At 41.6% G+C, this 16,188-nt stretch overlaps 1 protein-coding gene and 1 pseudogene across 2 annotated transcripts in view; both read left to right on the top strand.

Moving 5' to 3' along the window:
• Positions 1 to 16,188, top strand: part of FGD4 (FYVE, RhoGEF and PH domain containing 4) — a 141,881-nt gene that overhangs the window by 99,968 nt on the left and 25,725 nt on the right. Inside the window, exons 4-5 of the mRNA XM_081957391.1 lie at positions 5,282 to 5,759; positions 14,933 to 15,022. Of these exons, the coding sequence (XP_081813517.1) occupies positions 5,282 to 5,759; positions 14,933 to 15,022 (568 nt within the window). The remainder of the gene's footprint in view (positions 1 to 5,281; positions 5,760 to 14,932; positions 15,023 to 16,188) is intronic.
• Positions 155 to 2,505, top strand: LOC309394933 (large ribosomal subunit protein eL18B-like; annotated as a pseudogene). The gene is made up of 2 exons: positions 155 to 199; positions 1,944 to 2,505. The product of its transcript is annotated as a large ribosomal subunit protein eL18B-like (transcript).

Here is a 16,188-nt window from a genome sequence, read left to right on the forward strand (position 1 = left end):
GCAGCCAAAAACAGAGCTTGTGAAGGCCATGGGCAGCCCTCCCAAGCTCCATTTTCACTGGCAGAGGGTTGCAGGAAGCCATGGCAGCCGAAAATGGGGCTCGGGGGCCCGTGTTCGCTGGCAGAGCTCTTGGGCCACCACAGGTGCCCGCGACATGAGTGACATCAAGCTGGCCTCCCCTGGACCTGGCCCGCCCAAGGTCAGACACAACCCTGATGAGGCCCTCAGTAAAATAGAGTTTGACACCCCTGTCCTAGGGAGAAGCAAAGATTAGAGGATACACATGGTAGAGGAATATCTTGCAGAAGAGTGTGGTTACTTTGAGCAAAGTGATAAATAGCACTGATAAATTGGACTGGTGCAGAAAGAGGCACCAGTAGTAAACTCAGCACCATCTCACACTGCATTTTGGGTGATATACAAAATCAGCATGCTTCACTAAGGCTATGAACATGCAATCTTGCTGTCAGAGCTGTTGTGATTTCTTTTACATCTTTTGTTCTAGTTTCCTGCAAAGGTAGATGACTATTGTGGGGTTGTGCTTGTGAGAGAAGAGAGAAGAGAGAGACAGAGAGATTGAGATTGAGATTGATTCCTACTGCCTGGCAGATTGTATGAGAGAGCTAGATTGGAAACCAATTTCTTTTGCCTCCTTTCTTTTTCATAGTGAACAGAATTAACGAGGATTAAGCCAAAGTTACAACTCAACTCATACATCATGCTCAATGGTTAGTTTGGTTTTGGCTAGGGCTACTGTATTACATCTGGACTGAAAAATATCTAGATTACTATTAGAAGGCAGCAAAAAATTAAAATTAAATTAAAAAACTAGTGTGGTCTTTTTTTAACCTTTGCATTGCCATTGTGTTTTTTCCAATGCAGATATGGTAGCCCTAATTTTGGCTCAGCAGGTATGAACTTCAAATATGGGTTACATTTGTGGCTTATTACATTGTATGAAGTTAGTAAAAAACACATCATAGCCCAAACATGGCCATGTTGTTAAAGCAATTATTATGTGGTAGCCCCTTATTATAGAAATGCCCTTAGAAGCCACATTGGTGCCACAATGTCTTCAGGAAGTTGGAAAAAGTTGGTTTTTGCTGGTATCTGGGATCCAAGGGTTTTATAATCCTTTTTTCTCTCTTGTTTTATTTTGGATTTGGTGGACACTATATAAACCATGGTTATCCAACCTTTTGGCTTGCTTGGGCCACATTGAGTGAAGAGTCCCTTCTTGGGAGAGGGGGCGGTCTAGAAATCCAAGAAATAAATAAATAAATAAATAGAAGAGGAATTGTCTTGAGCTGTATAATATATTAAGTACAGTATATAATATAGTTAATATATAAAAATAACAAACTTCCTTTATGTTTTAATATTTTTGTTACCTTGTGGGCCTGCATTACTAACTGTCTAGGGCAGCGGTTCTCAACCTGTTGGTCGGGACCCCTTTGGGGGTCGAACGACCCTTTCACAGGGGTCGCCTGAGACCATCGGAAAACACATATTTTCGATGGTCTTAGGAACCGAGACACCAATTTGATGGTTGGGGGTCACCACAACATGAGGAACTGTATTAAAGGGTCGCGGCATTGGGAAGGTTGAGAACCACTGGTCTAGGGCCTCATGAGCCCATGGGGCTGTGGATTGGACACTCCTAATACAGATATTGTAATAAAGGAATAAATAAGTTGGAATTTGTAATCCATAAATCATGGCTTTTTGCAAAATAGACCATAGTTTGATCAACTTGAGAATTACACAAATAATAATTATAATCTGTTTTAGCACTAGTGATAGATATAGCTGCAATAAACAGTGCTGGTTAAATGAACAAGTAGCCCGACGGTGTATAACAGTTTCCTATATTTGTTTGCATACTTACAGTGAGGTGTATTTCAGATACAAATTCAGCATAAAAAATATTATATTGAGAAAAGAATTGTATTCACCACAACAAGGACTCTAAAGTTCAGCCTAAGGAACCCGAGAGTCAGAATATTTATCTTCGTCTCTAAGTCAAGCTCTGCAGATTCCTGGCTCGCCGAACCAATGCCAAATTCAACAAGGTGATACTAAAACAACTATTCATGAGCCACATCAACTGGCCTCCATTGTCCGTGTCTCGCTTGATCCATAAAATGAAGCTCCAGGGGCGCGAAAACAAAACTGTTGTTGTGGTGGGTACAGTGACGGATGATGTTCGCATCCAGGAAATTCCCAAACTGAAGATTTGTGCCCTCAGAGTCACACAAGGGAGTCTGCCAACGCATCCTGAAATCTGGAAGCCAGATCATGACTGTTGACCAGTTAGCCATGGCTGCCCCAAAGGGCCAGGGAACTGTTTTACTTTCTGGACCCAGAAAGGCCCGCCAAGTTTATCGGCATTTTGGCAAGTCTCCTGGCACCCCGCACAGCCACACTAACCCATATGTCCAATCCAAGGGGCGGAAATTTGAATGAGCTTGATGTCGCCGTGCCAGTCAAGGCTACAAAAACTAGAATGTTTGATAAAAAATGTATAAGCCAATCAGTCAATTGATTTTTTTTTGCTCAAAAAAAAAGTATAAAATTAGCGCCATAGTATGTGAACTCAATAGCTTCATTTAACATCAATATCAGTATTTTTTTAATAGGCAAAGGATATGTATATATATGTGTGTGTGTGTGTGTGTGTGTGTGTGTGTGTGTGAACATCTTGAGATGTATTAAAAAGTAGAAATAAACTACCCAGATTGCATCCTTTTCTATGTAAAAGGTATGTAATTATTAGACTTTTTGTTTGACCATTTATGCTGTTTGTTATGGTGATGGAATTGTGTATTGACTGGAACAAGAATCTGCATAAATTTGCAATTTAGTTGTTGCCTGATGCTTTCCAGAAATTTGGGGAGGGCAGGTCTGGAAAATTACTGCAAAGACCTTAGATGAACAAATATGCCTCTCCTTAGAAAAGCAATTGTTGATTGGGGGGACGGACGATGACAGTATTTTTAACAGAAACATATGTTCATTTATTTGATTTATTAGAGTAATAAAGTTCTTTTGATCAAGAGCACAAACTAATCTACACAGGGTACAAAGAAGAAAGCATTTGATAAAAAGAAGGGGATAGATTTCTTTCTTTTAATTCATGCATGTGCAGAAGCAAACCTACCTCCCTCTGCATAATACCTAACAATCTTCTACTTTGTCTGCCATTTGACCCATTGAAGACTTCCATTCATTATTCGTGGCTTCTACCACAGAGAAATCCTGCTTACCCTCTTTCTTGCTCTTTCTCCCTCTCATTCTCTTCATCCCTATCAGGGTCATCATCATCATCATTCTTATCATCCTCATTACATCTTCAGTTGCTTAGGCTCTTTTGATTATTACTTAATTCCATTTTGGACACTGCCTGACATTGACTGACTCTAGGCCATGCACAAACAACAACATAAAAACCAATAAGAAACAAAAATAATGTGGAATCTGCGCACATGAAACAAGTGGAAAAACAAAAATAAAAACACACCCAACAAAGGGCCCCATTGGTCTTCACCCCAGGCCTTGGGAGTACAAACAGGTCTCCAAGGCCTTATGGAATGTCAATAGGGTAGAAACCACACTATTTCAGGGGGTGGAATCTCATTCCAAAGGGCAGGTAGCACAGCACCAGCTGTTCCTGACACAGGAAGTCTTTCTTTGATGCCATAAATATCTTCAAGGGTTCAAAACTTCTACCTGCAAACAAAATATTTAACTTAGTATATGCTTCTGATGTGTTGTTTTCTATAGATTTCTTTTTTCTTTCTTTTTTGCTGCTTACATCAAGAAAGTTTTCAGGTATTAAAAAGTAGCTAGTTTTATAGAGCGGGAAGGATAGAGTAGCCAGAAGATCCAAGCCAGTATGTATGTATATATGTATGTATGTATGTGTGTGTGTGTGTGTGTGTGTGTGTGTGTGTATGTATGTATGTATGTATGTATGCATGCATATATGTTTGGATGGATGGATGGATGGATGGATGGATGGATGGGTGATAGATAGATACTGTAGATAGATAGAGATAGATAAATATTAGATAAGATAGATTATATAGATAGATAGATAGATAGATAGATAGATAGATAGATAGATAGATGATGATAGATAGATAGATAGATAGACACAGAGAGAGAGACACAGAGAGAGATACTGTAGATAGAGAGATAGAGAGATATGAGACATATAGATAAATAATAGATATAGAAGATAGATAGATGATAGATAGATACTGTAGTTATAGATAGATAAATAGATGATAGATAGATAGATGATAGATAGATAGATAGATAGATAGATACTGTAGATAGATGATAGATAAGATAGATGATAGATAGATAGATAGATGATAGATGATAGATAGATAGATAGATAAGAGATGATAGATACAGATAGAACTTAGACATATAGATAAATAATAGATATAGTAGATAGATGATAGATAGATACTGTAAGAGATAGATAGATAGATACTGTTGATAGAGAGATAGATAGATAGATGATAGATAGATAAGATAGATGATAGATAGATAGATAGATAGATAGATAGATAGATAGATAGATACTGTAAGAGATAGATAGATAGATACTGTTGATAGAGATAGATAGATAGATACTGTAAGAGATAGATAGATACTGTTGATAGAGATAGATAGATAGATGATAGATAGATAGATAGATGATAGATAGATACTGTAGATAGATACATGATTGATAGATAGACAGATAGAAGTTAGTCATATAGATAAATAATCGATATAGAAGATAGATAGATAGACAGACAGACAGACAGACAGACAGACAGACAGACAGACAGACAGACAGACAGACAGAGATAATAGACAGATATACAAGCAGATAACTTGGGGAGAAAGCCAGGCCTGCAGGTAAACACAAAGCCAGGCTTTCCTCACTTCAATCTAATCAACAATCTCAATCCTCGCCTCCTTATTGATCTTTAATAAGATTACTGTTGTGAGTGAATCTCTGTCTCACAGTTGCTTTTTATACTCTGGAGTCCTTGGTGCTCTCTGAGCTTCGTTGTTTGCTTGCAGATGTTTCATTACCTAACTAGGGAACTTCATCAGTGCAAGTGACTATGGAATTGCTCCCTGTTTTATATATAGTAGCTTGCTCTGTCAGTTTTGGAGCAGCCTGGTCCCTTGATCAGTACATTGTTTTAGTTTTTATACTAATTTTGCATACTTGTTTACACATCAGGATTCAGTTTCTGTATTTTATTCTTTTTAGCACATCCTTTTCCAATGAGCTGAAGAAAGACTCTTCTGTTTTAAATGTTGGTAAACCTCAAGGAAAATATGGACCAGTGCCATCACCTCAGCCAAAATTCCTCACCCAGCATCCCCTCCACGAGCAGGGAATCAGTAGAGATTGGTCTCAGGATGTACAGAATCACACAGCCAATGGCATAATAGTACAGAGTCAGTGGGACTGTCAAGATAAGAGGTCTGCCCACCGTGCCTGCAGAAACATTCAAAATGACTGTGATACAGTTGATAGCAGTTTGGTAAATGGAGAAAGAGGAAACACTAGTACGGACTCATTGCCAACCACAGCAACTTGCAAGGGGCAGAAGATCAAGAGCCATCTCTGGGCTCCAGGTGCAAACTCATTCCCATCTGTAAAAGAAGCTGGAGAGATGATTGCCAATAAGGAAGAGAAGTGGGTTGAGCAAAGCAGTCAGCGAGACCCGAACACAGAGACAAAGGTAAGAGGGCTGGATTGTGCAGAAAAGTGATTTTACACACGAGTAAAATAACATTTTGTAAAGAAGCTTCCGATTGTCACAAGAACCGTTTTGGTAAAGGTTCCACATATTCTTAGACTCATGGAAATTTGATATGACTTTTTACTAGATTGCTTATTAGATCAGATTTATTAGATTACATTGGAGTGTCCTTTGATATGGCGAGCCTTGCCTTTACCGATAATCCTTTTCTACCAACCACTTGTTCGAAACTCAAATTTGTATAGTGGTGCTGAAAAAAAAAGAAGACTTTCAACTGGTTTTTGAAGTGTCATCCGACAATCACATGATTCTGATTTGAGCACTTGACAATTGGCACACATTTATGACAGTCACAGCCTCCATTTGGTTTATTTTTATTTTGTTTATTTTATTTTATTTTAGTGTAGTTTTATTTTTTTAAGGTTATAAGAGTTATCCTGAGGTAAGATGGGCAGCCAATGAATTTTATAAATAAATAAAATAAAATAAAATTTGTGACACTTCGCAGTCAGCTTCTGACAAGAAAACCTCAGTGGGAAAACCAGCAGGAGATTGGAAGTTATGGTCACTTGATGTTGCGTTTAACAAACCAGGGTGATTTCCTTAATGACTGAAGCTGGAACTATTATAAGTCGGTGCAGTCACATGAGACATTTCACTTTATGACCGTGCTGCTTAGCAACAGTTATCCTTCCCAGTTGCAGTCAGTAAGTGAGGGTTATCTGTATTTCATGATGTAAGTCTAGGTATTAGGGCCTTTCCAGACTGGGGAGCTGCTCCTGGATCATTACCGTATCTGTGTAATGACATCTTCATGGGACACCAATTTAACATTTTTCAAAATACTGAACTCCTCCCCCTTTGAAGCAGGCACATCCCATTGGCTGAGGCTCTCCCCAGTTGCTCGCCTCTCTGTTGATCTCTTCTTTCCTTTTGAATAGACGCACACGTCTGTAAAATCCAGGACACAGCACTTGTTGGCCAGAGGCAATTATTGTCTTCTGTTGTAGGTGAGCTGGAGGGAACAAATGTCATCTTTGGCTTCACAGTGGCTGCGGTCAATAGAATTGTGGGTTTTTGTGAGAATGGCTGAGGGTTTGGGGATAGGTGATACATCCTGTTGTGCCCATTTGTTTCTCTGTCTGTGTAGGAGTACACTTTCTGTTCAACAGGGGAAGCGCTCTGGAGTAAGCGTCCTTCCTGTGAAATTGGGCGGAATGATACACTTGGTATCACCATTAATCTAGATATGAAAGCAGCTGTTAAAGGAGTTGTTTGTTATGAAGTTCCCTTCTCAATTGGAGTGGGCATTCTTGCTCAATTTTAAAACCTCTCCTGATTTCTCTAAATGGCCAGAACAGTTCTTTTGCCATATATATAAATGGCTGTTTGTGTGTGTGTACGTTTCAGCATATAACTGGAACGCCTCGAGCAATTTCAACCAAACTGGGTACGTAGATGACTTACTCTCTTGAAAAAAAAATACTGGGGGGGCGGGGGAGGAAGACACTCCTAACACCCTTCGGGGTGTGTGTTCTGTTAAGATACATCCTGTTGTGCCTTAATATGGTTTCTACTGTACTGCCATAAAATGGCTTCTACTGTACAGCATAGTGGAATTGCCATTGTAACAGCTTCACAATACTCCATAAGGGAGCTCCCTCTGGTAAGAGGGAAAATCCAATATGACGTTTGGTCTGGGCATTTTCCTCCTATAAATAAATACCCGGGCAATGCCAGGTTATCAGCTAGTGATATATAAGAAACTAATGGTGGATATCTAGAGAAGGTGATGAAAGGTATCAGCTTAGTCTGATCTTCTCACCATCTGAATTCCTAAATTAATGTTACAGCATCTATCCTTTGATGACATTTAACACAAGTAGTCCTCCACTTACAACAGTTCACTTAGTGATCATTTGAAGTTACAATGGCATTGAAAAAAGTGACTTATGACCATTTTTCACACTTAAGACCATTGCAGCATCCCCATGGTCATGTGATTTGTCTTCGGGTGCTTGGCAACTGCTTCATATTTATGACGGTTGCAGTGTCCTGGGGTCATATGATCCCCTTTTGTGACCTTCTGACAAGCAAAGTCAACGGGGGAGCCAGGTTCACTTAACAGCCAAATTATAAATAACCGCAGTGATTTACTTAAATGTGGAAGAGAAGTCATAAAGTAGGACAAAACTCACTTAATAAATATCTCATTTAGCAACATAAATTTTGGGTTCAATTGTGGTCATAAGTCAAAGACTGCCTGTCCCATGTCCAGTGGTGGGTTCCGGATTCCGTACTGGTTGGAACGGCCCCAGTGGCACCCACATGGATGCGCGGCGCACGCATGCATTGTACTTGCCTGCTATGCTTCCGCAAGTCTCCGCGACGCTCCAGCTGCTCGGTGGAATGTTGCGCAGGCGCCATACATGCCATGCACTTGCGCAGAAGCGCCAAAGGCTTAAAGCTCAGGTTAGGAGCTCAGGTGGGGCCTCTGGAGCACTGTACCGGAACGGTATCCGGTGCTCTGGGCAGGCTCCGGTATGCCCGTACCGGAGCATACCACCTGCAACCCACCACTGCCCATGTCCTATGAGAGATGTTTTTTCACAATTCATTCCATGGTTCAGCTCTAATGGCAGGTATACCTAGGTTAGAAATAAGTTCTTCATGTGGGAATGAATACAACTTGGAAAAGTAGCTTCATCAAGGTAGCTATAAAATGGAAAAGACATGTAAGGAGAAGTGAGAAAATGAGAAAAAATACTCAACCCCATAAAAATATTGCATTCTGCAATACAACAAACAAAGCAAAGGATTCATGAATGTACCGTGTTTCTCCGAAAATAAGACGGGGTCTTATTTTATTTTGACCCACGAAATATGGCCTTGGTCTTATTATGGGGGGGGGTCTTATTATTTTGGGGATGCAGGAGGCAGCAAGCATGGAACTGCATGTCCTGTCGCCCCCATCACCTCACCTCCCTGTTCTTTGTGCTGGCCAGCACTGCTCTGACGTGTCCTGTCACCGCCCTGCGTCGGGAGTGAGAGATTTAGGAAGCCTGGGTTGGCGTGGGGCAGTTTCTCCAGTGAAGCGTCTGATTTATCCCCAGGGATGAGCGTTTTGCCTCCTCTCTGCCCCGGCTTGGAAGCTGCAGAGGAAGCCTGCCATTCCGGGCAAGGGTGGAGAAGGGACGATAAGAGAAGCCATGTCTCGCTCTACACCTCTCACTTCTCCTCCACCCCACCTGCCACCCCTCTCACTAAAGAGACGGTGGAGAAAGGAAGCAGACTGGATTCTGTTAGCATTGGGGCGGGGTGGGAGGACTTGCGCTGCGAGACATGCGTCCTACCCAAGACTTGCAGCTCCGTCCTGTTTCTCGCTGTTTTGTACAGGGAAGCACCCTGTAAAATAAAATCTTGCGAGTTCAACTTCACTGGAAAAACAATGAGGAACACTCTTTAGCGAGAGAGGTGGCAGGTGGGGTGGGGGAGAAGCGAGAGGTGTGGAGCGAGGCGTGGCTCCTCTTGCTGTCACTTCTCCCCTCCTCACTGGGCATGGCAGGCTTCCTCTGCAGCTTCCAAGCCAGGGCAGAGAAATGACGAAGGGTGAAACGTTCAGCCCTGGGGATGAATCAGATGCTTCACTGGAGAAACAGACCCACGCCAGCCCAGGCTTCCTAAATCTCTTGCTCCCCAGATTGTCCGCCTTGCAAAGAAAGCCCAACCCGACGCAAACGCCGCCTCCAGCCACCTCTTCATCCTGGTGAAATTACATTTTGAAAGGATGATCTGCGGGGGGGGGGGAGAGATTTTCTGAACATTGGCAGTGGCGTCTCCTCACAGGGCTTCTCCCGATGTCCCAGGTGCGAAGCAACATCCCGTAAAGGAAGGCATGGAAATCCATACAACTGGGGATGTCAGAAGAAGCCTTGTGAGAAGACGCTGCTGCCAATGTGCAGGAAATCTCCTCCCCCTCCCCCTTCAGATAGTCTTGTGGGCTGGCTGGAGAAGTCTTCAATGAACTTCGCTCTGTCTGTGTCTCTGCAGGCAGCAGTGTCGGCAGCATCTCCTCGCAGGTCTCATTCTTCCTTCTCTCTGGCCGATTCTCATATATTTTCAAGCAAAACACTGCCAAGAGAGGATCGCATCCTACCACACACGTCCCTGCGACCTATCCGCTCACACAGGGAGGGGCTCCTCCTGGTGCCGTCTGCCAGGCAATGCCAGCGGGCGACACCTAGGAGTAGATCCTTCTCTGTGATGGGCCCAACCCTCTGGAATGACCTCCCCCCAGACATTCGAACCACCACCGACCTCCGCTCCTTCCGGCAAAAGTTAAAGACTCACCTATTTCAATCAGCTGGCCTGGCACCGTCTTAGTTTTACCTCCCGGGATTTATTTATTTTAATTGGGTTTTAAGGGTTTATAGGCTTTTAACGTATTATATTTATTATTCGATTACAGTCTCATAACCTCCTTCACCAGTATTAATTTAATTGTTTATGTATGTATTTTAGAATGTATTTTAGTGACTGTACACCGCCCCGAGTCCTCTCCGGGAGAGGGGGCGGTCTATAAGTGTGAATAATAAATAAATAAATAAATAAATAAATAAGTATCTCTTCTCCCTTCCTTGCCAAACTTTGCGTGTAGGCGTAATGTTTCACAAAGCTCCTTAATCCGTGGCTGCTGGCTCCCTTGCTTTGTGTTTTTTATACACATATCGACACACCCACCCTTCCCTTCCTGGGAATGCCGTTTCCCACTCCCAAGATTCCGTTTCCAAGGAAAGAAGAGCGCTGGGGCCGCACTGGACATCCCCCCCTGCCCTGACTCCTGTCAGCCTCAACTTTGCTCCTGAAACCCTGCGGGCCACTTCTTTGCTTGAGCTCAGCCGAAGGGGGGGGGGGAGGGCTGAGAGCAAGGGCGAGATGAAGCTGATTGCTTCCCCTTTGCCTCCTCTCCCAAAAGCAGTCTCGGGCACAGTCACTTTTGCAGCAGGAGACTCAAGCCGGCCTCCCAAAGGGTACTGTAGCGGCAGCTATCCACAATTTTTTTACCCTTATTTTGTCCCGATCCACGTGGCTCACTGGGCTACGAGGGTCGGGACGAAATAATGATAAAAAAATTGTGGATAACTGCTGCTACAGTACCCTTCGGAAGGCCGGTGCGATGCGCATAGGGTGCCTCACTTGGCCTCCTGCTGCTTTTGTGGCCATAATTGATGGCAAAAGCAGCCGCACCTGCTGGAGGCCATGGCCTGAGCAGCACCGCAAATCACCTGTTTTTTGAATGGCAGCCGGATCGGCTCAAGTGATCCGATTAAGGAGCCGAGAAGCGCTGAGGTGACCAGGGAAGGGAAGGGCTTACCACGGCACCCTTTCACTAGGGCTTATTTTCGGGGGAGGGCGTATATTTACACCCACCTCAAAAACCAGGCCTAGGCTTATTAGCAGGACATGTATTTTCGGGGAAACACGATATTTATTTCATCCTGATTTCAACTGTAATTTAGAAGCAGTCGGATATGGTTTGCTTATGTGGAGTTTAGAATTAGAATTGGGTTCCAGTTTTTAATCCTAGCCACCATTCTTGAGTACATTCCTATTTGCATGCAGTTCAAATAGAGTTTTCAATTTGTACTGAAAAGATCAAGTTGGTCTCAGACTGGGTGAAGTTCTACTTTATTATTTATTTCATTTATATTTATCTTGCCGGCTATTCACACATGGCGACTCAAGGCGGCTTTCAGGAATATAAAAACATCATACTGCATATATAAAATAAAACTAATAGAAGAAAATAATCAAATAATAAATAATAAAATAACATAATAGCCCCCCACCCTGGCAACAACACATCACACAAGCCATTTAATGGGCTCCATCCTGCTCTGTTTCCCAGGCCCACTGGCAGAACCAAGTCTTCAGCACCTTCCAGAAGAGTGTTAGAGTGGGGGTCATTCTAATCTCTGGGGGAATGATGTTCCCGAGAGAGGGAGCCACCACGGAGGAGGTCCTTCTTTTGGGTCCCACCAGGTGTATCTCCCTTTGAAAAGAATATGAGTGTATAATACTTTGCCCTGCATTTCTTTTCCAGTGTGACCAATACTAGCTTTAGAGTGAACTATTTGCTTCATGTAGTTGCATTATACAATCCAATAGCAGAGTTGGAAGGGACCTTGGAGGTCTTCTAGTCCAACCCTCCTGCCTAGGCAGGAAACCCTATACTGTTTCAGACAAATGGCTATCCAACATCTTCTTAAAGACTTCCAGTGTTGGGGCATTCACAACTTCTGGAGGCAAGCTGTTCCACTGATTAATTGTTCTAACTGTCAGGAAATTTCTCCTCAGTTCTAAATTGCTTCTCTCCTTGATTAGTTTCCACCCATTGCTTCTTGTTCTACCCTCAGGTGCCTTGGAGAATAGTTTGACTCCCTCTTCTTTGTGGCAATCCCTGAGATATTGGAACACTGCTATCATGTCTCCCCTAGTCCTTCTTTTCATTAAACTAGACATACCCAGTTCCTGCATATGTTTTAGTCTCCAGTCCCCTAATCATCTTTGTTGCTCTTCTCTGCACTCTTTCTAGAGTCTCCACATCTTTTCTATATTGTGGCGACCAAAACTGAATGCAGTATTCCAAGTGTGGCCTTCCCAAAGCATTATAAAGTGGTATTAACACTTCATGTGATCTTGATTCTATCCCTCTATTTATGCAGCCTAGAACTGTGTTGGCTTTTTTGGCAGCTGCTGCACACTGCTGGCTCATATTTAAATGGTTGTCCACTCGGACTCCAAGATCCCTTTCACAATTACTACTGTTGAGCAAGGTACCACCTATACTGTACCTGTGTATTTCATTTTTGTTGCCTAAATGTAGAAACTTACTCTTTTCACCAGTGAATTTCATTTGATTAGATAGTGCCCAATGTTCAAGTTTGTCAAGATCCTTCTATATCTTTACCCTATCTTCTGGAGTGTTGGCTATTCCTGCCAGCTTGGTGTCATCTGCAAATTTGATGAGTTCCCTATTTATTCCCTCATCCAAATCATTGATGAAGATGTTGAAGAGTACTGGGCCTAAAACAGAGCCTTGGGGTACTCCACTGCATACTTCCCTCCATGAAGATGCAGTTCCATTGAGGACTACACGTTGAGTGCGGTTGGTCAGCCAGTTACGAATCCATCTGGTGGTGATGCTGTCCAACTCATATTCTTCTACTTTATCTAGTAGTAGGTTATAGTCTACCTTATCAAATGCCTTACTGAAGTCCAAGTAAACTATATTGACCGGCATTCCTCTGGTCCACTAATTTTGTCACATTATCAAAGAATGCAATAAGATTTGTCTGGCATGATCTGTTTTTGACAAACCCATGTTGGCTTTTAGCGTTACTTTGTTTACTTCTAGGTGTTCGCTAATTCGTTGCTTGATTATCTTTTCCAGAATCTTTCCTGGTATTGTGGTCAGGCTGATAGGTCTGTAGTTTCCTGGATCTATTTTTTTTCCTTTTTTGAAGATGGGAACCACATCAGCTCTTTTCCAGTCCTCTGGCAGTTCCCCGGTGCTCCAGAATCTCTGAAAGATATAGTTCAGTGGTTCTGAGATCTCATCTTCCAGTTCCTTCAGAACCCTGGGGTGTAATCCATCCGGTCCTGGTGATTTGAACTCATCTAGAGTAGACAGATGCTCACTTACCATTTTCTTCCCTATTTCAACTTGTGTCCCTAATCTGATTTTTGTGGTGCTGTTTTTGATAGGTTGGACTGTACTATCCCTTTGTGTAAAGACAGATGCCAATCTTGAGTTAAATAGTTTTGCTTTCTCCCTGTTGCTTGTCACCTTCTTGCCACTTTCTCCCAGCAATGGACCAATTGTTTCCTTAACTTTTTCTTGTTTTTAACATGTTGGAAGAAGCTTTTTTTTGTTATTTTTTACTTTCGTGGCAAGCAATTCTTCATTGTGAGCCTTAGCATTCCTTACTTCATCTTTACAGGCTCGGGCTATTTGCTGATATTCTGCCTTAGTTATGTCCCCTTCTTTCCACTTTTTATAACACAAAATGTATATTGGCCTAGACAAAGTTGTTTAAGGGAATTTAATTACATTTGTAATGAAGATTTTCTTTGGTGGCGTAATTTGCGTGAAGACTTTTAGATGGAAAATAAGGTATAATAGAACAATGGATACAGGAACTGATTGTTCACTTATTTCCTATTATATAAGTCTCCTGCTCCAAATCAACCTTTCATTGCACATTCCCAGCCAGCTTATAACAAGCCAAGTCAATGGAAAAAGCTGGATTTGCTTAATGAACGCGTGGATTCATTTAACAACTTCAATGATTTGCTTAACAACCATTTAAAAAGCTTGTAAAATTGGACACAACACACTTAGCAACCGCCTTACTGGAAATTCTGTGGTTGTTAGTTGTAAATTGAGATCTGTATGTATGTGTTTTTTATGTAAATTACTGATGGCCAGTGACTGCAAAGTTGGCTCAGATGGTGGATCCAGATATGATCATATACATATATGATATATACATATGACCGTATACATATAAGATCTTATTGACAAGACCCAAAGATATATATTACATATTACACATATTACAATTTGAAGTTATATATTTAAGAAAAAGTTGCAACAATTAAAAGGCTCTGGGAAAGTACGAAATGGATAAAACTTTCATGCAGTAATGTCAGATGTTACTTAAGCTACAAAATTAGTATTAAACACAGATAAATGGTCACAGTTGATAGAAATGCCTCTGTAATGTTAGTTTATCTGAAATGGAAAAAAGCAAGCAAAATTGTAAGTTTTTGTTGAATAAATTGATATTAGCATTTCCAATGTTAATACTGCCCCGCCCCCCAACCCCTAGGCCACATTAAAAAGCATGTATGCTTTTTTTTAAATAGCTCCTTTTGTTATTTTATTTCTCACTATAAGACAGACCTTGGGCTGTGTGTGTGCCATTCTGATTTTTCATATAGTTTTCTCGGCTCAGTTAAGTTCAGTTCTGGAAAAAAAAAATCATTGCTTTATAAACACAGTATCTGATTGCAAAAAAAAAAAAAAACATTGTAAGAATTACATTTTTAAAGCTTTCTTCTAAATATAAAATTGCTTGTATTTCCAGGAAACAAATGAAGAGAAATGTTACAAAATTGCAAATGAGCTTTTGCACACTGAAAGGGCTTATGTGAGTAGACTTGCTCTCTTGGATCAGGTAAGCATTTTTTCCCCACCTCCTTATTTTTTGTATGTGAAGAAATGTTTTAATTCTGTATAAGAAGAAATTATTTTGCTTGAGTCACATGCAATGCTAATCCATAACACGGTGAAACACCTGGTCTTAAGAGTTATGTATCAAATAAATCATGTACAGGAAAGCTTTTTATCTGAATCTGTTTTGAAATTACCTTGGATTAAAACTAAAGCATGTTATGTTTATCCCAGAGCAATGGTGGGTTTCAAATCTCGTTCCAACCAGTACGGTTGGAACGGGGCCGGCGTCCTCCTCTTGGACGCGTGCAGCGCACGCATGCGTCTTAGCGCCTCTGCGATGCTCCAACTGCTCCGCGGAGCATTGTGCAGGTGCTATACGCACCATGCGCCTGCGCGGAAGCCTTTAAACACCGGTAAGAAGCTCGGGTGGGTGGGTGGGCCCTCCAGTGCACCATACCGGAACGGTACCCGTACCGGCTCCAGTACGCGCATACCGGGGCGTACCGCCTGCAATCCACCACTGTCCCAGAGTTATAATTGCACTCAACAATGAACTAAAGGGCCATCAGTGAGCTGTTGGACAGCACTACTTGGTCTGTTGTGTGGATGCTTGGGTGGTTTAGGGGCAGGGAATATTTTGGTGGGTGGGTGGGTGTTTGGGGATTGTCATGTGTGTTGGGTCTAGTCTCTGGGTGTTATGTGAATTTCGTTGTATGTGTATACTGTGTATACATGTACAATGACAATAAAGTTTCCATTATATTATATATATTATTTTCTCAAACAATCCTCAAACAACTACATATCCCTCTTTGAAATACGCTATGCATTCCACAATCATATCATTCTTCCACCTCATCTTCATAAATGTATTATCTTCTACCAGTGTTTTCCTTTCCTTTAATGTAATAATCCTGGATTATTACGTTATTATCAGTAGCTTTTGAAGATCAGCACTCAACTCCAAAGTCAGTAATGTAGAACTGAATATGTCAAACCTGCCCCACCAATGGAATTTGGAGGTCTCCTAATTTAAATAATAATTCATTTTTAGTGGAATCTGATGAAATGGGCCAAATTGTGAGATACTGAAATTACTGCCAAGATATTGGACAATATATAATGATTTCCCAAGGTGTGGATCATGTATATTTGTAAATTTATATA

The sequence above is a fragment of the Natrix helvetica genome (genome assembly GCF_964273705.1).
Source record: "Natrix helvetica genome assembly, chromosome: 6".
NCBI lineage: Eukaryota > Metazoa > Chordata > Lepidosauria > Squamata > Natricidae > Natrix > Natrix helvetica.